This window comes from Halichoeres trimaculatus, unplaced genomic scaffold (genome assembly GCF_033239565.1).
Source record: "Halichoeres trimaculatus isolate MK-OKI-2021-1 unplaced genomic scaffold, fHalTri1.1 fHalTri1_scaffold_19, whole genome shotgun sequence".
NCBI classification, from domain to species: Eukaryota; Metazoa; Chordata; class Actinopteri; order Labriformes; family Labridae; genus Halichoeres; species Halichoeres trimaculatus.
In genome coordinates this window covers 25,649,444-25,677,342 of record NW_027437197.1, presented here as the reverse complement: position 1 = coordinate 25,677,342, position 27,899 = coordinate 25,649,444, and the positions used below count along the sequence as shown (strand labels likewise).

At 40.6% G+C, this 27,899-nt stretch overlaps 1 protein-coding gene across 2 annotated transcripts in view; it reads right to left on the bottom strand.

The window, feature by feature from the left end:
• Nucleotides 1–27,899, bottom strand: part of LOC141807999 (ephrin type-A receptor 6-like) — a 293,417-nt gene that overhangs the window by 39,522 nt on the left and 225,996 nt on the right. For both annotated transcript variants that reach the window (XM_074694268.1, XM_074694269.1), the window contains exons 6-8: nt 15,268–15,392; nt 13,878–14,040; nt 10,290–10,398 (exon numbers count right to left, since the gene is read on the bottom strand). In XM_074694268.1, the coding sequence (XP_074550369.1) occupies nt 10,290–10,398; nt 13,878–14,040; nt 15,268–15,392 (397 nt within the window). The remainder of the gene's footprint in view (nt 1–10,289; nt 10,399–13,877; nt 14,041–15,267; nt 15,393–27,899) is intronic.

Below are 27,899 nucleotides of genomic sequence, written 5' to 3'. Positions count from 1 at the left end.
ACATGAGGTCAATAAAGGTTTTTTTCATTTGAACATGGCTCATATTACCCAGATGTTAAGTATTTCAGCGAGAAATGTCAGCGCCGTTTTCCAAATGGGCTCAAAAGCTATGCTCAGGAGCACTTGGTGCGTGACAGGTGGAGGTGGCAAAGCTTAAGAGGAGCAGTGAGATGAAAATTAATTACATGAAGGAAGAGTAGTGCTCTGAGTTCTCTCACAGGCTGTATCACTGATGAATTTTAACATTTATTTTGCAGTAGAGGGCTTAATTAATGACCTTGTGCACGGGGAGATGGATTCTTTATTTCATTTTCTCATATTCTTGGCTTGTAATAGAAAATCTTAAAGAGGCTGTGAGGAGTTTTTAAGTGATTTTGAAAAAGTCTCCCTTCTCGATATATGCCTGATTGTAATCCACACTTTAAAATGAGATTACCAGTGCCACTATAGGTTACTCCCTAATGCAACTTCTCAGCTTCCAGACTGGGTAGGGCAGGATTGATTTACTAAAATCTAAACAAATCTTTTTTTCAGCCTGATAACGCCACAACTGAGTCTCTCTTCTTCGGGCGGATGTTGTGATGAGATTGAATATCTTATTTTGCTTGAATGAAACAAAATAAAAAACAAACCCTCCTTCAACTTAGTCGACTAGTATAAAGCAATGTGTCCTTTGTGTTTCATGGATTTTAAATGTCACAAAGGAACTTAAACTTTAAACTAACGCCAGCTCATCATACAAGTGAAGCTTATCAAATTGACGGTGATGAAAACAGGAGCACATCGTTTTTCCAGTCAGCAATGTGGAAAAACTCGGTGTGTATATCAGAGTGAAGCTTTGGGACCAAACAGCAAGAAAAAGAGCAAAGCCCAGAGGCCTGACCTCAACCTTCATCAGGGACAGAGCAGAGACAGAACCAGAGATCTCTAAAAGTCACACTGTCACTTCAGAGAGGAGTCCTCTCTTGACTGTCACTCCAGACAAGTCCACCTCCCCCCTAAGCCCTGGATCCTCACACCCCTGTGGTCCAGATGAGAGATACCATCTCCCCCCTGGAGATAAAGATGGTGAAGCTGGGGGAACAAAAGTCTGCTGCTCAGCCTGAGTCCATCCACATGAGACGGCACTGAGGAAATGTAGAGTTAGTTTAGGTTTGAAGGGTTAGGTTGAAACAAATGATTTTATTCCCCATAACTATCACAACTGTTGAGTTAACAAATAAGTTTCATGGAAAAAATAATTAATTACAACCAACAAATTGTGGAACCATGGTAACCCTCACAGAGAGGCTGTGTTAAGAAATCGCCAATCAAATACGAATGAAGTGATTGGAGATGTTTACCATGCACTCACCAGCAACTTTACCAGGTACACCTTGCTAGTACCAAGTTGGACCCAAAGACGCCTTTTGCCTGGACATAGAGAGCATTTCACACCAATAGTTTTGTCTTTTCGAGCTGTAAGTTCGACTTAATGTGAATATCACCACTGGCTGACCCCCCCCAACCCCTCTTCTCCGTTTCCATTTCCCCTCTTTCCTATCCGTCTTTGCATGTGCTCACCAGCAGCACATCACAACGGAGGCCCCGTTTACATGACAACGTTTCATCTGAAAATGCTAAGACGCAGTAACAAAAATCCGCGTTTACACAGAACTGAAAACGCTGTAGTAAGCATGCCAGGCCTGCAGGTGGCGCTATAACTGTCTTCTCCAGAAGCAACTTTTGGGAGATCTCCACCAAAGAAGAGTTGAGCCGGTCTTAATGGTGTATTGGTGAATGCTAAGAGCAGAAGTGGACAACAGATGCACATTTTGCATAAAGACAGTCAGCAGATTGAGCAGATTCAGCAGATTGAGCAGCACAAGCACAACACGGTAGTTCGAGACGATTGTAACAACGGTACTGTTGTACTGTTGTATGCGCTCGTGGGAAGTGGAGTGTGACTTCAGCGTTTCTGCCGGCTTACTGTTCAAACAGTGACGTTGTCGGCAGCGTTTAAAAAAAATTCCCACTTTGGGGGCCGTTTTCAAAAGTTTGTGTTTTAGGTTGACTGAAACGCTGTTTCCGTGTAAACGGGAAGCTGAAATGCAACAAAATCTTTGTGTTTCACCCTAAAACCGTTGTCGTGTAAACGGCCCCTTAGTCTCTATCCAGCAGTGCCCAGTCAGACTCACGCAAAGGACGCATGCTAGCACCACTAACTGGCAAAAATGGCTTGAGTAACACAGAAACAGCATTTGTAAAGTCTTGTTAAGTAGTGTAGGTACCGATATTTTTAGTGTTATTTGTTACTTTACATCATTACCCATAATAGTAACATCCTTAATGTAATCCATAACTTTGAAACTAGTTACCCCCAGCGCTGGGTACAAGGCGGGACAGACGCATGTCATGTTTCATGTTGTTTGTACCAAATTCTGACCCTAACATCCATCTTATCTTTTAAGGCTGCGTTTACATGACGCCAAAAACGGTCAAATCCGATATCATTTCGTTGCGTTTTGGCCTTGCGTTTAAATGAGACCGCGTTGCAGTTTGTCCGAAAGCGGAAACTTTTGAAAACGCTCTCCAGAGTGAAGAGTTTTAAAAACGCTCCTCCATCCAGCCCCGTATAAACACAGAGCAGAGTATTTCAGGGTAAAACAAGGGCTGCAACTATCGAATATTTTAGTACTCGAGTACTGTACTGAAAATAACATCGACTACTTGACTACTCGGATAAACCGCATTTTCGCGTACTTAAACAGCAATTATTTTTCAAATGGAATTTTATTTCAAGCAAGTGATAAATTTTAAATTCTGACTGATTCTGGGCTCAGCACGTGCGGCTTGTTGACAAGCAGCTGATGCAGATCAATATATGGAGGAGAAAATCCCTCAAGCATTTTTTGTACTTGAGTACCTCGAATTATTCGAGGTTTTGTTTCAGCTCTAGGTAAAATGCTAACGTCACCGCTTGTGCACTCACAGTTTCAGGTGAATGTTGCGTGCGCAGCTACGACTTCCAGTTAAGCCATTCCGGTCCAGTTGGTGGCGGTAATGCACCTCAAGGTTGGATTGCCAACCGTCTCACACAATAAAACGACATCTTCCTGACTTCTGGCAGGCTTGTAATTCAGCACAATGTCTAATAACAGCCCAACTTCGTCGTCTGTCCAGAGAAAAAAGTCCTGCGTCTTCATACATTCGCTCGCCATTGTTGTTTATAGAGACTACATTTGCTTCTTCTTCTCCTTCATTAAAGGCTGTCTAAACTGGAAAGCATTAGTGCGCATGCGTGTGATTTAACGGTGCCACTTCAGTACAACTCCACATCGCCAACTACTGGCCTGGCATGGCCACTACATCGTTGTGATTTGTCCTCTTGGAGTCTTATGAACGTGTATCGTTTCCACGGCGTCCTCATGTAAACGTGTGTGGCTTTTAATAATGCAAAAGAAGAATCTTAGCGGGAGTCTTCGTGTTAACATGGCCTAAGATTCTGCACACTTTCCTGAAACTTTGAACTATCAAGAGCCAGTGCTGCCCTGAGTGCTGCAACATCAGGCTACAAATCCCACCCAATCTGCTTTTCACTGAATCAACACATTATAAAACTACATGCTCACATAAGCTAGGATGCCTTATGATGTTAGAGAGTTTCAGCTGGTCAGAAAATATTATGTGAACCAAACGTTGTCAAGAATTTGAATAAATACCAAAAAGTCCGGAGTGCCCTCATTAGTGAACTGTTTTCTTTTTCATCTGCAAAATGCCTATCTCCAGTCTAATGTGAGGCACTGCTGCTGCTTCACTAACTCCTCTAATCAACAAAAACAGCCTCCCCCACATTAGAGAGCGCTCTGTGGCCAAGTAAAGTGGCTAAATGATGCAACAATAGAGGCTGCAGTCAGGAGTGAAACTGCCTGAGCTGTGTGAAGAGACTGTGTGTGAAAATGTGTGTTTGAGAGTGTTGGTGTTTGTGATCATATGAGCCGCCTCCTCTTTGAAGACTTAACATAATCCAGGTTGCCAGATTAGAGCAGGTGTCAGAGGGCCATGTGCCGCGGGTTGCCAGATTGTGCTTGGGCTAAGTGAAGTCAGTGGGATCCTGGACACTGATAGACAGGGCTGATAACACTGGTGGGTAACACTGGCAGAGAGGACAAGAAGGGGATTTGGAAAGCTACTGTTGACCTCTGCTGATGGGGTCAAGCTGTTCATTAAAGAAATGGTGGCATGTGCCTTTATCAGTCTTTTGCAGTCCTATCCTCTGATCCCCTTTATCCGCCTCCCCCTCTGTCTCCGAGGCTTTCATGTTGAAAAAAAGCCGCACACACAGATACACAAAGACACTTATCACACACAAAGACCTTGGCTCCCTCCACTGATCTCTGGCCTGTTGAGCTTTGTCACCGAACATATTCACGTGCACTTTGCACGACAGCACATGCACACAAACTCCAGTGAAGCAACCTTGCCTACAGCTCTAATCAGCGCATCAGTGTTATTCAAAAACCACTCCTCTCTTGGCCTAACATCTCTCACAGTCACCTCACAGAGGGCGGAAAGAATGGCAGGATTTAAGGAAACGTGGGGAAGAAGATCGAGGAGTTTCACAGACTGGCAGACAATTAAATACACAGCCAAGCTCTGGAACTCCAGGCTGCATCTGTGCAACTTGACAGCTTTGCTCTGGTTAAAATTCCTCCCCGACAGATTTTGCATGAGCACGAGCAAACACAGACGCATTTAGCTTGAGAACGGCCAGGTGCTAAAACTCTACATACAGCTGGTGCTCTTATATCTTCACTTGAGTTGTACAACCTCACATCTATGGGAGCCGAGTGACTGAATGCGCTCATCTTTCTCTGGCAGCTCAAGTACATTTGGAGCTTTTATGAAACTGAAAGAGACTGAGAGTCCCTCCTACACAGGGCAGAGGGACTGCAGACTTGACAAATCGTGATGGAGTCAAAAAACACTCCAACCACCACTGCGGCTGCTTTTTGCTGGATTTAGATGATAAAAAAGGGTCCTTCTAGTGCCAGAACACCAAAAGCATAAAGGTCTCACTTTAGCTCTGACATTAAATGAGTTTTTGATGAATAAAGCTGGAACATAGAGCTGCCCACACACACTGACATGTTAACAAATAACAAGAAAAAAATGTAAAGTCTGACTCCTCTGCCTCAAATTCTTTGTCATTTAAAAAAAATCAAAAAACTAACCATTTAGTTCATGCAGCGTGCCTGTTACTTAACTCCTCACATCTGTGAATCTCTGCTCCCTCATGGACGTTCTGTCTCAACCAGCAGAGTTTCACACCGAGGGTCTGATCCCCTAAAGGACTTTTTGGCTTCTGCGCTTGGAAACCTTCACAAATGAACCATAAAGACATTGTCTAATTCACAAATGCACGCTCAGAGACTTGAATGCTCTACAAACTGTGCTGCTGAGCCAAGAACCTCGCTGTGCATAGGGTTGGCTGCAAACGTTCAAATGAGCCATTATGCTTTCGTTGGAGCAAAGCTGAGTCTCATTACACATAACAGCTCATACACCAACAGCCCAACACGGTAAGGAAGAAATGCATACCCCCTGCTGGGAGCTGGAGGTAACTGTGTTGCTGTTACCATTTCATGGGTGTGACTCAAACTTTTCAGCAAACATCACAACGTTGATGATCAAAAGTAACATCTGTACTTTGACATTTGTGTTATATATTAATATATTTGTTAGGGGATAAGTCAGTCTAACTCACTAGGCCTTAACATCTTAAAGATGCCATGGGGAGGGTCTGTTTTGATTGGACTACTACCTGCTACCTATTTATCAGTACAGTTACGTAGTGCTACAGGTTGAAACGTGACATCAAGCAAACGTTATAGCAGCTGGCTATACGTAGTGCTATCGGCAGCCCGGTGCTCCAACTTATCTGTAGACTAACGTGAAACAAGTAAACACTGTCTGTTTGTTTATAGTTTAGTAGCTGTCTATATTTAGCACAGCTGGCAGCCTGGTGCTCTAAGACATGTCTGTAATGTGTAACGTTAGTGAATCCTGGTTATGTCCTGCCAGTCATCTACCAATCAGAGCTAACGTAACCTCACTCTTCATTTTATTGATAGATTCTCAAGTTTGAACAGACCACTGCAGAATAACTGCTGACTGTGGGTTGGAATGAACATTAGCACAAAAAGATTAGCTCCTGTGTTAGCCTTTAGCTTGTGCTCTATCTCTCTCTCCTGTTTCTCTTTCTTCTGCTCTTCTGTCCTTTTTCTGTCAGACAGTTAGGCTCCAGTGTCCACCATCAGCACAAAATTAATCACAGAAATCTTTTTCAACAGAGAAAAACACAGATCTCTCTTCTTACTTCTTAACTTTGTCAGTTGGCGTGATGTTGTCATAGAGACTCAGACTAGAGGGCGACCGATATGGGTTTTTGGGGGGCCGATGCCGATGCCGATGCTTTCCAAATTTAGGCAGCCGATGCCGATATGCATAGCCGATTTTTCCAATTTGATATTCAGACCGATTGTTAAATAAATATATATTTATCACATTTTTGTGAAACGCAGCAATTTCTGAGCAACTAAAAGAAATCTATTACAACAAGTCGTGTCCAGTCCTCTGAACATTTATTCAGCTTTCAAAACAATGAAATATTTTGTCTGAGTAAACACACAATGTAACAAGCAGTAGTAAACATTCACACTCTTCTTAAAATGTCAAAAAAGAAATTTAAACTTATTAATATAATTTGAACAAAAGTATGTAATGTATCCAAGTGGTTCCAAAAGTTTGAGGTGCTCATCTTTTTTGTGCCTGATCAAAAATTGCGTCATTTTATACAACGGATCAAAAATCGGCTTTTTAAAAGAAAATACGGCCGATGGCCGATAGACACAAATGTCCAAATATCGGCCCGATATATCGGCCAGCTGATATAACCTGTATTATTGGTGCTGATAATCTCATTTCAAAGTTTGGATTACGAACAGGCACATTTCAAGATCACTTAGATAGTCCTCACAGTCCACATAATGACTATCGAAAGATGTTGATGATGAGCAATTCATACTAGAGTAAAAAGTGTTGGTTATAAGCTTCACTCTCATTTAATAAAAAGTTTCATCTGTTTGGCATTTTGTTTCTCTTTGGTTGTGTTTTTCTTGCTCTGTGCTACATTCACTTTTGAAGCTACTTAGGCTAGCTTCTTCAACTCACTTTTAACAACACACGCACAGTCACTTGCACACTGAGCATACTGTGTTTGGCCGATGTAACTCTCTGCCGAGAAACGTCCTGATACAACTAAAACATCAGCATCCAGGCAGAGGAAGGGATTAAGGCAGACACAGACACTGACACTCATGTATAGAGGCCCATAGGAGAGGATTGAGCAAGATTATTCCTGTAATTTCATTTCTGTAGAAAAATCCCTACCTTTAAAATCAGACACAAAAAAAGACTGTTGTCATTATTTACTGGTCAAAGTTTTGAGTATCAAAGTTTAAAAAAAAACACCATTCAAATGAATTTTTCTTCATCATCAAGAACTCTGGAGAAGTAGACGTAGAGGTTACATCCAGGTCAGCTGCAAACCTCAGAGCAGAGGGTCACAGACGGTCTCTTTCAGATGAATATTTCAGCTCTGTCTCCTTAGGCTAACTTTTTCAAATCAGCTGCCCTGATAACACTAGCCGAGGCCTGTCTCCAGGAGACCGAGGTCTTGATGGATACCCCGACAGTGCCATGGTATAGCTGTCTTTCTGATATGCAATTACGTGACCTGAAGCCAAACATGGGAAATGGGTTAACTTTTCATGGAAAAGTTCCTTTTTTGGGGGTTAGCCTGTGAATGATAGCCTCATTCAACTGGAGCAGAGATAGTCTTAGACCAGTTACTCCAGTGTAAGCTACTCCCGTTCATCTTCATACTCCTTAACTCAGCACGGAAAGAAACTTCTGTGTTCCTAAAACTCCCTCACTTTTTACCCAGCAGTAGATTTCCCTCTCATTAAGTCCTAAAAACAATCACTTCCTTCTTTTTGATTAAATAAAGCTGCTGAAACTGCTGCCGGGAAAAAATCTTAGAGTAAGAGAATATGAATTATTTGATGCAGCCAATGGCTTCATTTTTATTTTAAGTTACTTGAGGATAAAAGGAGGGCTTGTTTATTCCTTTGCCCTCTCAACATCATCATTCTGAAATTAACTTTAGTTTTTTTCTGCTCTATAATAAAGTTTTCTGCCTCACACAATCACATACCTGTGCACACGCTCAGCTTCAAAATGACTTTAAGGGCAGAGTTATTTAATTCCTGCTCTGGATGTTTTTACTTTGCGTATGTTACTTTTCGTTCTCCCTCCAAAGGACTCACTGTATTCCTTAGAAGTTTATTGTTTAAAATAACTTTTAGTATAACTCTTTATATTTAGCAAACTGGATCTTAAAGTTTTCGAAATCAAATCTCATTTCCAACACTTCTGTTAAACTTGCTGTGCGGAAGATCTGTCTTAATGGGACTGCAGCACCACCTATTGACCTGGAGTCTGACACACACACTTTTGTAAAGACATGACATTCGACATGGTATTTTTGTTTTGGAAATGAAAAGAGATCAGATTGAACACATTTTTTGTTCAAGACAACTTTTTACTGGATACAACGCCACAAGGTAAGATATTTATCAACAGTCGTGTAGCGCTGTTGTTTAAAACACGACAAAAGCAAACTTTTTAAGTTTGTACCATCATTCAGTAGCTGTCTATATTTAGGGCAGCTGACAGCCTGGTGCTCTGAGACATGTCTGTAATGTGTAACGTTAGTGGCTATGTCCCACCAGTCATCTACCAAGCAGAGCTAATGAAACTTTATTTTCAAACTATTTCCAGTGATGTTCCCCCTGTGAAATGTTTTTTTCTTCCAAGTACTCCTTGACAAGTACGAAGCAGTTTAGATTAGGAAAAAGGATGTGAAACACAGCGCTGTTCTATTAGTGCCTGATTTATGAAATATTCATTTTAACAATAACATTATTGTTAACCCTGAAAATGGTGACCATCCCAGCACAACTCATTAAAACTACATCAACTACGACATAAAAACAACTAAAGACGAGTTAAAAAGGAAAGAATTGTGCACATAGAAATACCTGTCAACACAAAATGCCCTTTTTGGTATCAAAATCAATTCTCAAACCATATACTGGCACATATACCGACAGAATTTTGCCAGTTTTACATGTTTCAGTGCGTGTCCCTTTGTATTTGCAGCAGCTTTGCTTCTTCGCTTCAACCATGATGTTGTTTTTTCTTTTAATAGCCTGGACTGAGGGAGACTCTTGTTTTTAAGGTGGTTACAATGGAATTGAATAACTTACTGGATTTAATACTCAGTTTATGACCCTAAACTTAAATTTGATACAAACACTGATGGAATAAAGAGTGTTAAATGAATTTTGTTTGGTTGCTCTTTTTTGAATATACATTTTTGAATCTTGTGTACCCCTTGCAGTGCCCTCACCTACCCCCAGAGGTATTTAGAGAACCACTGTGTTAGACCACTATTTACAGGGGCTGGTAGGTGTCGCATGCAAACAACCACACAAGGGAAGTTAAGAGGATAGTTATCCAGACAGATACAGAAAAATTGTGAAAGTATGTCAATGAATGTTTCTTTTTTAACCTTGAGCTTTGATCAATATAGCTTTAATGCTAACATTTTTGATTCATAAAGCTGAATATGAGACGATATATTTTTCGGTAAATAGAGAAATATAAGAACTACTGAGGATATTACAAGGTGAGACCCCTACAAAGCTTTATTTAGCACGGCTGAAGTTAAAAAAGAAAGTCATTTACTTACTTTCTTAACTTTCTCAACTTTTCTGTGCCTGTTAGGAAAACCTCTTTGAACAGCAGGGGTGCAGCACTTCCGTTGTGTTGTGGTGTTTGCATTCACGTTGTCACACGTTTTTGCTCTTGCATTTGTGTTTTGCTTTCGCATTTGTGTTGTGGCTTTTGCAAATCATCTGACACTCACTGGTCACCATAACTTTTGAAGCAAATAAAAAGGAAAAACCACCACCACCAACAACGAGTACTTAAAAAACAAACAAAGGAGCACAAAAAGACAAAAAACAAGAACAAACAAACAAAAAAAATACCAGGGAAAACTGATCCTTAATGATGAAGCAATGAACAAGGACCAATGACTGGTTGTTTTTTATCAGTTACACATCACTTTCAACAAACAAAGAAGTCGCTTGTTTAATAAAGTAAAGGTGGAGGGCTCTTACCTTCCAGTGATCAGGAGGAAGAGCGTGAGGATAACAAGGAGCGTGAATCCACCGACGGCTGCTGTGACGATGACCAACACCTGGCCCTGGTCTGAAGCCATGTCTGATGCTGGAGGAGGGTGTCGTTTTTAATGAGCATGGATTGGATGAAGTTTCATGGAATGCAAAGTATAAAAAGTAACAGGGGATGATTGAAAAAGGGAGGGCATTGAGGGAGTAGTTTTTGAAGGGAGAAAATAAAGGATAGGATGATGAAAATGGGAAATGAGGAGAGAGACGGGATTATTTTCATTCAACAACCTCTTTAGTTTCTCCTTTTATTACCGCCCCATACACTCAGCATGCATACTCATGACACATACAACCAAGAGGGTTTAGAACAGCTCTTTGTTATGTAAAAACTCTTGGTCAGCTTTCATACTGGAATGATTCATACGGCGGCTGCTGTTTAATTAATATTATTCATTCATGAAATTGTGATTTAGTCCATGATCATTTGGTTAAATTGGTCCCATTTGATATTCATGATTTTCCCTTTTCTGTGTCTTGTCACGAGGCTAACGAATCTGAGATAATTGAAAGATGATTGCTATTACCAAAATTATTTCTATAATATTTCACGCTTAATGAATATAAATTGGTGATCATAGTGCATGGTAGCTCGCCAAATGAGTGAGACTTATACAGTATCTGGGCGTGTTGATGTTAAGTCAAGAGCATGCGTGTAGGGTGTTAAGACTCTGGTGTGTGCGTGTGTGCGTGAGTGTGTGTGTGGCTGGATAAAAGTAATTACAGTCCACTCAGAGGGAGGGGAGAGTGAAAGTGGCGGTGGCCAGATCACACAAGACAATTCTCCCAGCCGTCAGCTTCACACACTCTTCACATCACTAACTAAGCAGACATATTGGACCGACGCTGCTGTAATGAGCTGTGTCTGTGTGTGTGTTGGGTGTGTGTGTGTAAGGAGGGTGGAGAGACAGGCAGCAGAGGACAGGATGGAGAACACAAGCAGAAAGATGAGGAAACGGATGACAGAAGAGAGATAAAGACAAACATGAGAGACAGAGAGGAGAAAGTGGCAGACAAATACAGATGGATGAAAAAAAGGAGTGAATGAGACAGTGAGTGACAGCAGACAGGCAGACTGACAGGGAGGGAGAGAGCGACAGGGGCCAAATCTGCCTTTTCTTTCTCAGATAAAAGGCCAGCAGTACAAAGGCTTGGCCAAGCAGCGTCTGATCCTCAGATAAAGCTCTGCAGCTTTGGAAGGTAAGAGGGCCACTGTGAAGCCAAATCAGCCTTCAACAATACCTGACCCAACATAAAAAGGCAGCTGGACCTTTGTATTTTATGAGTGGACTCACAATGAGGCTGCTACTGAGACGCACAAATACACACTGATTCAGAATATAACAAACATCAAGACAATAGTGTTCGACTGTTGTTATAGTGTCAGATTGTCGATACAAATGCTAACTTCATACATCACAAAACCTGTTTAAACAGTGAAATTCTGACTATAACAAAACCTACTTTTCTGGCAACAAGGCCACCCATCATTCATCCATCCACCATCCAAAACCTGAGTTGTAATCCTGCCATGACTGCATCCGTTGGTGGGATCATGTCTCTGCTGTTGTGCCATTGGCAGTGACTGCCTTAAGCATTGCTCCAGGCTACATAAACTATATCTGACCCTGAACTGCTGCCTGTTGTTTGAATCCTCTATGTGTGACACTACTGAGTCAGAGCATGACATAAGAAAGAAAACAACAACAACAACAAAAAAGTTGCATGTCATATTAAGTTTGAGCTCATTCCTTTCAGTGTTGGGTCCGGTCAAAGCGAGAGTGTTGGTGTAGGAAGTAACAGCCTTTGCTGCAACAACATTGCAGCCAATTACTGTAAATTTGTGATGACATTTCAACAGTAAAATCCTGTCACGTTTAAAAACAACACTGAGAAAAAAGTCTCTGTAAAGTATCAGTAAAATACCGGCAACCCAGCTGCCAGTATTTTACCACTGTTGTACAGCAAAGTATTTCTGTGTTTTGTTAACTTGAGTGAGAAGGAAACACAGCGGATACAAGACCCTGTTGTCCAATAAAATGCTGACACATTAGTTGGTACACTGCAGGGAGCAGAGGCTGTCTGTGCTGCACCGGATGCACAAGCTGTCTGTATTCGGCTGTCTGTGCTTTGCAACATGGACCAGCTATCTGTGTCCCATCACGTAGACGGGCTGTCTGTTCTTTGCAACATAGATTGGCTGTCATTTCTACACTGATCAAACCACTTGTCTGTGCTTCACCCCATGCACCAGCTGTCTGTGCTTTGCTCTATGGACTGGCTGTCTGTTCTCCACTGATCAGACCGCCTGTCTGTGCTCCACCACATGCACCAGCTGTCAGTTCTCCGCCACGTAGAGCGACTGTCTGTTCTACACTAATCGGACCACCTGTCTGTTCTCCACCGCATAGACAGGCTGTCGGTCCTCCGCTGCATAGAGCAGATGTCTGTTCTACACTGATCAAACCGCTTATTTGTGCTCCACCACATGCTCCAGCTGTCTGTACTCTGCTGTCATTTCTCAGCTGCATGGACCGGCTGTCCATGCTCCACCGCATACACCAGCTGTCTGTGCTCCTCCACATGCACCAGCTGTCTGTACTAGGCTGTCTGTGCTTTGCAACATGGACCAGCTTTCTGTGTTCCACCACGTAGACAGGCTGTCCTTGCCACATAGATTAGCTGTCTGTTCTACACTGATCAAACCACTTGTCTGTGCTTCACCCCATGCACCAGCTGTCTGTGCTTTGCTCTATGGACTGGCTGTCTGTTCTCCACTGATCAGACCACCTGTCTGTGCTCCACCACATGCACCAGCTGTCAGTTCTCCGCCACGTAGAGCGACTGTCTGTTCTACACTGATCAAACCACTTATTTGTGCCCCAATGCATGGACGGACTGTTCATGCTCCACCGCATGCACCAGCTGTCTGTCCGCTGCTGCAACTTTGGATTGTTTTTATTTTTTTCTGTTCCCTTTTTTAACACAACTACTGAGGAGTAGTTTATTTGGTGCACAGACAGACGGTGCCCTCTGCAAAATCTCAATGTACAGCATGGTCTCATATCCACTACGTTCCCTCCTCACTCACAAAATGCCACTACAACAAAAATTACTTTGTTGTAAAATTTTGTTAAAATAATGTCAGCAGTGTTGCCTGTGATTTACTGTTATTTTACAGTGACATTTGGTATGGTGTAACAACCTTTTTTTAATGCAAAAAGGGAAGGTCTGTGTTAGCCTTGTTACAAACTATTACTGTGCTGATAGAGTTGACCGAAAGGAACCTGCCCTTTTATATATTAGTCCGACTCAAACTGGGACCAAACCAGGATTTACTTCACAGTTAAATTTTTCTCCAGTCGCTTTAAATGCAGCACTATGCTTGGAATGTCTCTATCTTGTGCTGCTCTAAAAAGACTGTTATCACCTCATGTAGGCAACAAACACACGTCATCACATGAAAACAGATGTTCCCTTCCCCAGAAACAGGAATTATAGATGGTGGCAGGTACTTACAGTCCCCTGTGGTTTCGTATTCATATTTTGGGGAGTAGGAACTGTATCCAGCTGGTGTGCGGGTGCGAACGCTGAAGACATACCAGGTCGTTGGTATTAAACCTGAGATGATCACACTGGGAGCCCTGGTGCGTGTGGATGAGTAGCTCAGTTGCTCATTTTCCTGTGGGAAAAAGAAAAATGATCAAAACAGGAAAAAAAATCTATTACACTGATAGAATTATTTATCTCCTTGAGGAAAGGTGTGTATTATTGCACACACACACACTACTATGACTGTTATTATAAACTTTCTTAAAAGGAAAGGAGTGCTGAAGGTGTTTCAGCCCTATTGAAAAATGAAATAAACCTTGGGAAAAGAATGTTTTATGAGAAACAGCAATTTTTTTCTTCTTCTTCTTCTCTTTTTTTTTTTTTTTTTTTTTTAGAAAATTATGCAAAAAAGATAAAACTGAATTGCCCATTCAGCTTCAAACCGATTGTAATCTGTCCTTTGCTGCACACTTGGACATTTAAAGTTCTTTAATCATGCAACTTCTGCAACTGTGTTTCATTTGCTTTGGAAAAATCACTGTGAAAGTTTCCTAGATTTCTTCTTTTTTCTTTAATTTTTTCACTCATGCATGAGTACGTTGTTGTATTCCCTACTGTCCTGTACTGAACAGTTCTGAATTTTTTTGCTGCGCATCTTAAAACCCTTATCTGATGCTCATTATTTTCATTTTCACCATTCTCAATCCAAACAAAGCATTAAATGTTGTGAGGACAATCACTTTGTACATCAGAGTACACGTGCACTAACACCTAGATTTTTAAATTCTGATCATCTTTAACATCTCTTGGCAGGATTTAACAGTGGACCTTTAGCTTTCTTTGACCCACAGGAAAACTGAACAACAGCACTGTGGCTGGAGTTGAATAACATGCTGGACCATCAAGCTGTGTGTTGGTCCTCATCCAAGTTTTCTTGTTTTAAACATAAAATCCTTGAAATGTCTTTTGCTTTTCAAATAAATTAACAAAACATAAATCAATGAAGCACCCTTTCTATATTCTGTGCACCTTCATGATCTTTATTTATTCTTCCTTTTTTAATTGCTTTGAGAAAATCCTTAACAAGGTCAGCCAAGACACAAGTTATGTTGCTTTTATACAACCAGCAACATTTTCTTAGTAGGTTTCTTGAAAGTTTTATAACTTCTGTCAATACACCCATCAAGAACACTTGAACTGTCTGCCATCGTTGCTCATTACTCTCAATAAGCTCTTTTTTTGTCATGTTATGTCTTGAAATCAGATTTCTATCTTCACATGCCTGGTGAATGTGGCTCTTATTATATGCAATAACACATTTTGTCAAAAACAGAGCAATAAAAAGAGCTATCTGTACCTTCTCATAATATTTGACCTCGTACTCCAGGATGGTTAGAGTTGTTTGTTCTGGTTGCTGCCAGGAGAGAGCGATGCTGTTTGGAGAGGCCCAGTCCTTCTTCAAAACGTTGACCAGAGATGGACCTATCAAACAAAAAACACACACACATTAGCTTTCAGAAATACAACTAATGAAGAGAGCAAAGAAAAGATTTCCATTCACAGCTCCTGGGATTGTAAAAAGGCTAAATGTAGTTATACATACTGGTGGCTTATAACCACTCAACCTGAGCAACGCACAACCAGCACAGCATCACAGAACTAGAGTTTATCACCTCTGGGTTTAAGGGACTCACATCCTGCACGCCACATTGAAACACAAGCAACATCAGTGCTTGACATTTATCTACTGTGAGTACTCATCCTGAAGTAGTTTGTATGTTACAGGTCTTTGGCTTGTTTTATAAACAGCGTACACTTCAAACAAGTCATAGTCCATAGGTTCAAGGTCAAGTTTGTGTGAGGTTGGGGAGCGTGTTCTACCTTCAATAGATGTGCAATATTTATTTTTGATGTGTTTCAAGTGTAGTCTTTTACAGTAGGTATGCCAACATGCTAGGCTACAGTATGTTTTCTATTCAGTATGACTTGCAAAGGTAGACACAAACATTGTTTTCACTTGAGGCAAAGCGGCTAACACAGCCAGAGGCTTCGAGGTAAGTGGGGAAAACCTGATGACGTCGTCAAGAACTCACTTTGCAGTCATATAGATATATTTATATAGAGAAACAACACACTGCACATACATCAACACACGTGAAACCAAGACTTAAAATCCAACTTTGTGAGAAGAATCTGGCTGCAGACCTCAACCTCCACCATTAGCCCCAGAAATGTTGTCATTTATTACACGTTTGGACCAGGAATAGTAACATTTTATTACACACAGAGAAAACGGTAGGTGACTATTCTGTGAAAAAAAGTTACAACGCCTTCTTATTGTGCAATTGTAAACCTTAAATGTATAAACCTAATAAACCTGATTAACCTGATATATATATATATATATATATATATATATATATATATATATATATATATATATATATATATATATATATATATATATATATATATATATATATATATATATATACATACATAAGAAAAATACAAATAACCTACAAAAAACAAATTGATGAATAAATAAAATAAAATATAAATAAAATATACTGTCAGCCAGCATACATTTTAACTTTCCATCATTCTTTCTTACAGAAAAACAACAAGCAAAGCGATCCACAAACTTCAGTGCAAATTTCCATCAAACAAAAGCAAAAAAAAGGGTAAAAAAACCCAACAACAGTTCCTTATCATAATTGGATAGGGTAAAATACAGTAGACTCCTGGCCAAAACTGGACTTGACAGCTATGAGGATAGGGGCTTAAAAGGCGAGGTTAGACTCTCTTGGCACTTTATTAATCATACCAAATAAGCATCAGTTCAGTCAAGTCCCTGGAAAAAGAAAAAAAAAAAAACCTTTCCAGTTTTGCCCTTCTCCCACAAAATGATCTTATTCTAATTGAAAATAACTCAAGTAAGCTCCGTCTTCTTTTTCCTACGCTGCATTAGGCGTGCTCCAAGAATTTCCACTGGGTAAATAATTGCACTGAGCTCCCAGGAGAGGTCAGCAGATGTAACTGCCCTGAGAGTCATTATTATATATTATATCATCTGGTGTTACAGAGCTGACTCATTATGTGGATATAAAACGTAGGCCTGCTCGTCTCAGGTGGATTCAAAGGGAAATGATGATACTAACATTATTTATTCTGCAGCAGTGTGTCTGGGGATCTGTTTGGAGTCTTTACATTCACTCTGGGTTTAAGAGGAGGGCAGTGTACAGGAGGAGCATGCTGGGTCAGAGATGGGCTGAGTTTTGGGGGCTGTGAAGGACAGGGTTTGAGTCAGAACTGGAGGCTGGATAAGATGAGAGCTGTGAGCTGTATGAGTCTAGGCTTGTTAGCCAGAGACCTGCTGCTACTAATCTGATAGAATGAGCCAGAAGTGAACTCTTCTGTTCCCATCAACCCTCTTTTACTCCTCTCTTTCCCTCACCACCTGCCTCTTTTTTTTCCCTTTCCCTCTCCATCTGTTGTTGGCTTTATCTCTTCATATCTTCATACAGTCTTTTAACTCTCCAGCCTTCCAGCATATCTTCCCCCGCTTCTCACCCCGAGTAGTTGGAAAAAAGATAATTGCCAGCTTATTAGGTAGCAGGAACAAAAATAGAAGGAGAGTTTGAACTTGGTTGGAAAGAATTAAGGGACATTGAGTTATAGGAATGCCTCAAAACAAAATTTAGAAAAGCAGAACGAGTCAAAGTGGGTGGATAGAGATTCAGCTGTAGGCAGACCTCTGAGGTGGGAACTCTCTGATTTGAGTTGCCTGCTACGGTGCTGTGGTTCCAAATTCTTTTGGAAAACAATCTAAATAATCTCCAGTTTCATGTGATTAGACAGAAATACTTTGCTTTGAGAAGGAAAGCCAACCACACTCCCATGGCTGACAGGGGAAACTGACTGAAATAGACTGAAAGTACAGACATGGTGCAAATTCACAAAAACCTGTATACCTGCAAACAGATCAGAAACTGGCTGCAGAAGTCACAAATTGGATCAAATTGATAAAAAAAATAGCAGCATAAAGCCAAAAGAAGTGCATGTTTTGAATTTGTTTCATTTCTTTATGTGTAGAACTTTTGCTTTTGATGCATTTTTTGTAGCTTTTAGCAGCTGATTTTTTCATCAGCAGTCTTTACACATTGTTGTTGTTGTTGTTATTTTCTTGTGTTAAAGAGGCTGTGAGGAGTTTATAGGTGATCTTTTCCTGATTATAATTCACTCTTTATAATAAGATTATCAGGGCCAAGATTACTATTAATAGGTTATTTCAAAATGCAACTTAAAATTTGTGAACATTAACAGCTCCAGACCTGTTAATGATTTTGGAAAGTGTCTTGAGATAACAGTCGTTATGATTTAGGGCTATACAAATAAAGATTGATTGATTGATTGATTGATTGACTGATTGATTGATTGATTGACACTTCTTAATTTTCTGATCAGGTTGAGCATGGCTGGATTGATTTCTGACAGTGGTCTCCAACCCCAGGGCTGTGGACCTGTACCGATCTGCGGGTCGATTGGTACCGGGCCGCAAATAAGAAATACTCAACTTACATTATTTTAGTTTGATTTATTATCTCATTCTGAACAATGTCTTATTTAAAAAAATGACCAGAATCTCTCTCTGTCATACCCGTCTATGACTCATTCTTGATGCCAAATCCCCCCCAGCTAGCAAAATGGTCAAAAACAAACATCTTTAGAAAGTTATTTTAGGCAGGGTAAAAGAGCCAGTGAAGAGACAGAAGAAGAGCCAGTCCGGAAAATATTGTCTGACATTAAACTTGTCCATGGCATAAAAAAAGTTGGGGATCGCTGCTCTGTGGCAACACCACGCTAGCTGATGAAGTTTAGGAGTGAGAAGAGCAATCTGTGTTTTTCTCTGTCGAAAACAATTTCTGTGATTAATTTTGTAGTGAAGGTGGACACTGGAGCCTAACTGTCAGACAGAAAAAGGACAGAAGAGCAGAAGAAAGGTAAACAGGATGGAGATAGAGCACAAGCTAAAGGCTAAAATACAGGGCTAAATGCTAAAAGGGCTAAGGGGCTGTTTAAACGACAACAGTTTTAAGGTGAAACGCCATAGTATTGTATTCTGGCCTGGTGTTTACATGAAAAGGGTGTTTAAGCTGACCTAAAACGCAAACTTTTGAAAACGGCCTCCAGAGAACACCATTGGGGTGTAAACAGTAAGCCAGTGGTTTAAGTGGAAACCCTGTCATGCAAGCGTATACAATGGTCCAACAGTACCATTGTTATGATCGTTGTGGACTACCACGTTGTGCTTGTGCTTGAGCATCTGTTGCTTCACTTCTGCTCTTAGCATTCACCAATACACCAGATGACTGGCCCAACTCTACTTTGGTGTAGATCTACCAAAGCTGCTTCTGGATAAAACAGTTATAGTACCAAGCATGAGTCTGTTCAGCATGAGTTACTGTGGTGATTTATCCTGGTAAGAAGTGAACCAGCGTCGTAGGACCGAAAATCCAGGGTTAACCCTGAAGTTACCTCGGTAAGAGAAAATTTCAGCTTGGTAGAACAGGTCTGGTGGGCTGTTTGAGCCATTTGCAGAAGACCTATACCTTCTATACCTTATGATGATTACTGTTTAATGCCATCGTTCACCTGCCTCGCTCATGGTTACTGTGACTGATGATTAAAAAAACACATGCAGTTAATCAAGCAGCCCACGACTCAGGTCAGTAACTGGGTGAAAACCTGGTGACTGATGAAACAGCGCTGGAGGGGTTTAGTGAACCGCTCAGTGTTTGATACGGAGCGACAATCATGCTCACTTGAAAAACATGTTAATGCTTGACTTCTCCTTAATAACCAACTAAAAAACAGTCATTTTAAATTGTTGTTTGTGCTCATGGGAACACGTAATATCATGCTTGAGGGAAAAGGGCTAATAGTTTTAGCTTAATCAGCAAACTCAAAGGGCAGTAGGTGTGTACACCAACATACCAGTGTTGTTCTTTTGTTTCTGTTCATATTTTTTATGAGAGAAGGTATGAAGCTGGTGGAGTAGATAACAAACCCTCTTTCTTCCAGCGACACAATGAACTGACATCTTATTCTGCGTTATTATTACATATAACCTCTCATATGACCATTTACTCAGAGCGAGCTCATATCCTCTGCTCTGTCTGTCTTCAGTGGCAGAGAAAATTCATCTCAGGGGGATTTTATCTGATCTAACTGTCTAATGAAGCACTCTGTTGAAGCTGGGACGTCGCAGGGTTCCCTTCCCTGTGTATGCCAGCTGGGTACAACAGAGGCGGCACGGCTTTGTGCTTTGCAGCGAGAGTCACGCAGAGGAGGCATCAAACTAAGACACAGCAAGATGGTTGGCATCTGCTGCTAGCATATTGGCCCCTGATAGGGAACAATAAACACAGCCTAAATACAATCTCCCTCTGACTCTCAGATTCAAATCAACCTCCCACTGCAAGGCGCTGCAAAATGCACACTCACATGAGTTGTGAGAGCAAAGGAGGGAACACAAAGTGAGCGCAAGCTAACATCCCAGAGCTGATGTGCAAATAGAAAACGTTTGCTTGAGGAGGATAGAGGAAAACAATAGCCAGTGGAAATGCAACAGCTCTGCTTTTATGTCAAGACAGAACACAGGAATTCCTTTTCACAGGAAAAAGAAAGACCTCGCTTGCTCTTTTTTCTTTTTTCCTAAACCTAGAAATACATAAACATGCACTAAGGATGGAACAGTTTGCAAAAACAGTTCAGATCTCATCTCGGTTTCCGGTTCAGTGTGCATTGTTGTTATTTTTAACACTCCACAATACCATACATCCCAATAATCCACCATTAACAGTTTTATTAATCAGTTTTGCCATGTTTAGCCCTGAAAAAGCTTAAAGAATGAGGCTGTTTCCCATTTCAAACATCACTAAAGCTGAGTGAGACATCCCTGGCTCCAACATGCCAACTCCTCAGTAAGGAAAGTCACTATTGGCTGTCCCAGAAGTCACTAAAAGTCACTAAATGACATCATCACCCAATTTGCATCATAAGCTATTTGCTTGTAACTGACATGGATGCTGTCGGAGAGAGGAATAATGTAGGGAAGACAGAAACCAGGAAAAAAAACACCGTAAATACATGTTAAACTACATATTTCTTCTTCCTTTTTTCTATATGTCTAAATATCAACCCTCCTCCTTTATCTGGGCAGAGGACCAGTAGAAGTGACTTAAATGAGACACACACTTGCTTGTTTCATTTGAATGCAGTTGTCTGTTCTGGCTCTGGGTGAGGAGGAAGGAGCTTACAGCAGCAGATGAAGATGTGTTTAGCTTGCTACATGTCCCAAATTGTTGCCATAAATATTTCATTTTTTGCATTTATTTTGACAGAAAGACTTTAATTAAGAAACTGTTTGTTGATTTGTTTTATACAACCACCAAACAATTCATATTGCCAAATACTGAGGTAGCAGGGTAGAGGAAACGATCTGGCTACTTAGCATAACAATCATCTCCACATGGTGCTGGTCACATATACATTCATTTCCAAAGATGCTATTCAAACAAAATTTCTACCAGACATTGGTATTAACTCAAATAATCCACACATGAAAAGAAATCACAACGTTCAGGTCCATAAATAATCATTATGAGGAATTAAGTGTGATAAGACAGGGAAAAAGTATTGAACCGTTAACTGAGACTCATCTAATACTTAGTGGAGAAGTCTTTGTTTGCAATGACAGCTTCCAGACGCTTCTTGTATGTTTGAACTGATCGCCCATGCTGCTCAGGTGATATTTTAGCCCATTTCTCTGCACAGATTGTCTTCAAATCTTGAATAGTCTTTGGTGCCCTCTGGTGAACCCTTTTCTTTAGTTCTTTCCACAAATGTTCAATAGGATTTAAGTCAGGTGATTGACGAGGCCATTCTAACAGATTGATTTTCTTTTCGCCCACTGTACTATCCCTAAAGTATTAATCACACTTTATAATAGTATTTTTGTTTGATGTTGGTCTTTTGAAGTAGTGTCAGGCTCAGTTTTTGATGGTTCTGGATAGGGAAGGGGCTCATTGAGGAGAGTAAGATCAAAGTACGATTTCCTGTCACAGTCTCCAGACCCTAGAAAAGTCACTTAAGTTGTCACTAGCTGCTTTTTAAAAGTAAGTCCCCTAAGGGTCTGAAAAGTTGCTAAAAATAACATCAAAGTTGCGAAGTTGGTAACACAGTGGCAGTTTTATCAACTATCGTCATCAGAGCTCACACTTAGGGATGGATACTGAACTAGGTACTGACAGAAACACTGCATTTAAAGTTTATATGTTGTGAAATAAATATGTTTAATTGAAAAACTTTGAAATTTAATCATTAGGTCACTCAAAATTGCCCATAGGTGTGAGTGTGTGAGTGAATGGTTGTCTGTCTCTGTGTCAGCCCTGTGATTGGCTGGTGACCAGTCCAGGGTGTACCCCGCCTCTTGCCCAATGACAGCTGGGATAGGCTCCAGCCACCCGCGACCCTGAACAGGATAAGCGGTATAGAGAAAGGATGGATGGATTTAATTATTAAACAATTTAAAATTATTACCACATAAACAGACACTCATGTACCAAACATTGATACCACTGGGTATGGATACTGATTGCCAGGCATCGGTATGGTATCTTTTTAAATGTGAAAGGTTCCCATCCCTACTCACACTAAAACGAAAGTGCTCAGACAGCAGACCCATACAGTGCCACAGCACATCCTCTAACTCTGACTGTCTTCTTCTCCCTTCTCAACAGAAAAAACATGGACTGAACCAAGTCAGGTAAACCCAACAGTTAGGATTTTTTTTTCATTAACCGTTCTATCACTAGTGCACCATATTTGATTTTTTCTTAAAAAGAGAAACCTGAAACAGGCTGTAATTTCTAACCAACCATCTTTTAAATATCAGCTCTGGTTAACTTTTATTGAGTAAAGAAGTATATAAGCTCACAATCTTGGTCTCTTTAAATACCTTAAGATGCATCCTGGGATATCAAAAATAAAGGAATGAGTACAGAGTGAGCTCTCAGACTTTTTAGTGTGAAATAAATCATGTATTAAACCTAATGTTAGCATTACCTCTTGACGATAGAAAAGTTAATTTTCATTCCTACATTCAGTTAAAGGAAGAGTCTTTCATTTCTGGCTATTGATAAAAGACAAATAGTTTTAGATCTGATGCGACAGGGTGAACATTTTTTCTTAAACTGTGGACATTTTTATCCAAACAACTGTGAAGGACTGACTGAAAACCTGTGGTTCACCAAAACTCAGGTCAGAATCCTCAGACATCAACGATGCACTCTCTGGATAACACTCAGCAGAGTGAAACTGCTTCAGACACTGATACTGTGCACAAAGTGTGGGTAGATTGTTTCCAACAATCACTGTCTCCAGGCAAAGGCAAAGATATCTGAGGACACAGGACACACTGCGAGCGTCTTTAATGATTCTGTTTGTGGGTTATTAGACCTGCAGCATGAAATCTGCCAGAGGAACTCAAACTCTTTCTGCGAGACGCAGCAGCATTGGAAAGCCATTAGAAACACCAGTCAATTACGATGGCCGATGGATGGATTTTCCAGTCAAGCGTGGTTAAGCTCAACATAAACTAATGGGGAGTCTTTAAATGAGCTTGACCTGCATATGATTTTAATTAGCTTTCCTGCCCTAAAGGCTTCCATTAACTGTTTGAAAAAATCAATAGAGCCAGTATTGATGCTGTGCGAGAGCTTAAACGATGTCCTAACACTCCACTGATTCAGTGGCGATAGAGAGATAGAGTGAGAAAAGAACACACACACACACACACACACACACACACACACACACACACACACACACACACACACACACACACACACACACACAATATAGCTGCTGTTGTTTACCGCTGTCATATTGATATGCGTCTCTTCTCCTGTGTGTCTGGCTCTGTTTTACTCAAAGTCGACTCAAATTGGTCTTTCAGCTTGGATCTGTGTCACTGAGGAGAGATTCTGTGAGGCAGAAATATTCACGCACACCTTGTGTACAGACATACACAGATTTAATCACTTGAATTACGTTTGATTTATAATCTTTTTAAACAGTTCAACTCAACTCCACAGGCTGCAAAGACGAACGCGCTTCAGAGGCAGTTTGAGGAACTGGGTGAATGAGTGAATAAATTGAGGTTGTCTTCAGAGTTCCCACAATGAACTCAAGTTATCAGAGTCACATTTCTAATCCCTGTGTGTGTGCGTGTGTGTGTGTGTGTGCGTTGCTTCTTCAAATGTCTGAGAAAAAAAAAACCTGAAGTGACGTGGGGTCTGCCTCGGGGACCATCATCATTACCCTTCATTAATACCAGAGGTCATTCCAATTACACCGCGGGTCATCTGCTCTCTGACACACACTCCAAGCATAAACAAGCAGACAACACCAGAGACCTGAGCAGTGTCACATAAACTGCTCTGAGTCTAATTACAGGGAGTTTATATCCAGCTAAAATAAGACACTGCTATGCTCCGCTCAAGCTAGCACGGGATAATTGCAGTTGTTAGCTCATTAGTGTTGACCTCAGTGATGCAGAGTCAGATCTGTCTGTGCTCGGTGTTTGTTTGTTGGACTGTCAAGACGTGTGGAGGAATTGATCTGTCATTTATACTTTCAGCAGATTACACATCAGTCCAGCCGTAACACTCATCTTTAGAGGGTCATTTGGATGGAATTGATATCTGCAGTCAGGGAAAATAATGTCAACACCAGGTGCAGGCGTAGTATAATTATAGCTACTTTGAAGAAATTTGATTTAAGTAGAAGTAAAAAATACAAATCTGCAAACCTACAAAGAAAAAATAACCATTTTTAAAAGAGAATAAAAATAGAAATAGAATCAAACTTTATTGTCCCTTTTTGGGAATTTGTAGTAGACTCAGTGATGGCACAATGTTCCCTATGTGCATGAAGTTCAACACGTTGCAAGATGCCCATACTGCACAAACATGCTGGTGTAAAAGAGTAACAACAGAAACAAATAATTGTATTATATTTTACAAACGGTTACCACATTACAGTCACAGATTGCTGTGCAAAGACTTCTAGATGAAATGTGTCATTTGCAGGATGACTTTTTCTTTTAAAAATCAGTTTGCAGATCACACATTTTACTTGACCTTGGTTGAAAGGCCAGTACATGTCAGGCAATTTGCAAAAGCCACAACACAACAAAGGTTGAGAGGTCAGTTAACCCAACAAACACAGAACAGTTGAGATAAATATGATAATTTTATAGCTATAATGCTAACGTTATGACATGACTGTTTCATAAAGCTAAATATAAGATGACACATTACAGGTAAATACAAAAGTATAAGTACTATGAAGGATATCACAAGGTGAGACCCCTACAAAACTATATTTATCATAGATGAAGTTTAAAAAGAAAACAATCATTAACTTACTTTCAGAACTTTCCTGTGCCGTTGGGATTACTAACCTCTTTTAACTTCCACTGTGGCTTTTGCACATCCTCTGACACCTAATGGCCGCCATAGAAAAGAGACGCCAGCTTTGCAAAACCTATCACTGACCTGGAAACGATGAACCTATGACAGTATTCATTGTGATATGGTTATGTTGAGCATGTGTGTTTCTCTCCTCCTCTATTCTAGTTCACCTGATCACTGGCTGATAAATCTCAGCCAATCAGCTTTCAGTCACACAGTTGATTTAATTAATTAATCTTTTTACTCAGTAACTGATACAATGTGAAGTGTAGTACTAGTACAAAACTTTCCACAAGACATAGTGTGGAGGCCATTTCAAGTTGACTCTTACAGAGCAAATCAACCACCGTTTTAAGGTCATATGATTTATTCTAGGGATTGAATTCATTTAAAGATGCTAGCCTTAGAATAAATAAGTAGGTTGTTAATGTTAATTCATAGATTTATTTAGATCTTTTGCGGGTGCTTGATTGTGGTCAGAGTTTTGTTTATTAGGGCAGTCGGTGCAGGTGTTGGGGTCAGTTTTGCTACATGTAGGTTGAGTGGAGCTTGAGCCAAACGTTTTTTTTTGCCTGTGTGATGGAAAAAAAGTTTTTTGGATTTTTGTGTTGAGTTGGACGAATGAGATTCTTAAGAAACAAACAATAAAAAATTGGACTTATACCTGTTAAATAAATGGACCATGGACCAGATTTGTGAGTAATGGATTTATTTTCTTATAAGTTGAAAAGTGGACACGCGTCAGGACAGCAACGAAAGCCACCTTTCAGTCAGGTGGCTTTTTAAAAACATGGAAGGATCTGCCACTACACATTGAAAGTAAAAAATATTTGTTTTGATAACCAGTTTGATGACCAGTATTACGATTTGGGGATTTGAAAAAGTTTTTATCCAACTGAGAACTTACAGGATTGAAAAAAATTGAATTAGAGACGCGAGTGGCATCAAAGGGCCCTCGCCCGTGTTGCACTTGCTGCATGTTGCACTTGCTGTATGTTGCACTTGCTGTATGTTGCACTTGCTGCATGTTGCACTTGCTGTATGTGCAGCAGACAACAGGATGCATCAGGAAAGGAACAGGAAGCATTAGGAGCTTTGTATGAAGGAGCCATGTATGTAGAACTTGCTCATGGGAGGAAAGGCCTTAGAACACTTAATCTGTTACTTTCTGATGGCTTTTTTTGGATCCATAATCTAAAAAAAAGAGCCATATGAAGACACCTTGCTCACTGAATCTGATTCATTTATTTTTCTATCATTTGCCAAGATGTGTAGTTCAAACATACACCTGCAGACACATACAAACACATTGATTTTTAACCCTGCCTTTGTTAAAAAAAGGGTTTGATAGTGACCTTGGTTTTACCATGCAGGGTTTCTATCACAAAATTTCTACAGCACTGTGACTTTTCGAACACCTTTGCTTTGAGGACCCTTGAAAACTCTGGATTATTGTCCATGAACATGATACTGGCCATTGTAAGGCACAGCTGCGTGAGTACATGATACCTACTTGGACTTTCATTCCAACGTGTACCTACAGCTGCTTCACACATCTTTCTCCTTCTTCAACAAAATCTCCATATAAAGTGCTGCAATTTTGTTAGCCAATCATCAACAGCAATCTCCCTCCCCACAGCGCTGAAATGTGCTTCTTTTCCAGCAGCATATTGAGGCTGCCTGCAGTTTCAGAGAGGAAAATGGATCTGACCCTTTTGACACTAAATAGCTGTCAACTGGATCCAACCTGGGACGGTTTTTCGTTCCCTGGGTACACCTGCGATCCCCCCCTGCTGTGGAGGCTGTCTTTACTGTGACAGTGGAGGAAAGCTCCAAAGACTCCGTCGCCCCTTCCAGATGGTGGGAACAACAGTCACCCGGACCATTTATCATGTGTATCTGCTGAGCACAGGGAGTTAACAGGTAATTAAAATCATCAGTCACACAACAAAAGCAAGGATTGGAGAGGCAGGGTGTGAAAAAAGCAAAGGAAAGAGACCTCTCCAAATGTTTTGGAGCCTTTTCTGCTCCGACGTTTTTGTTGTAGGAGAGAAGAGACCGAGGAAATAAGAAAAGATAAAGTCACAAAATAAGAGGAAGAAAAAAAAGAGACAAATCAAAGAACCCCAGAGAGACAGTCTGACTTTGGATAGTCTTTGACACACAAACAGCGAGAAACATTTTAACCTTTTACTTCTTATTGATAATCTGTACTAAAGCAGTGGAGGGGGGATTAGAGGAAAGACAGATACAAAGCAGAAAGGAGTGTTGTCTGCTGTCTCGTAGGAGAGGTTTGTGCGTTAGCTAGCCTGTCTGACACTCTGAGGTCCTGTCTTTAATAGGGTCCCAGCTTCCCACTGATCCCTCTTGTTCCCACTTAATGGGGACGTGGAAAAGCAATGACGTGTGGGAAAGGCCAGTGAAACCGGCCCTTAACTGGCCCACCACA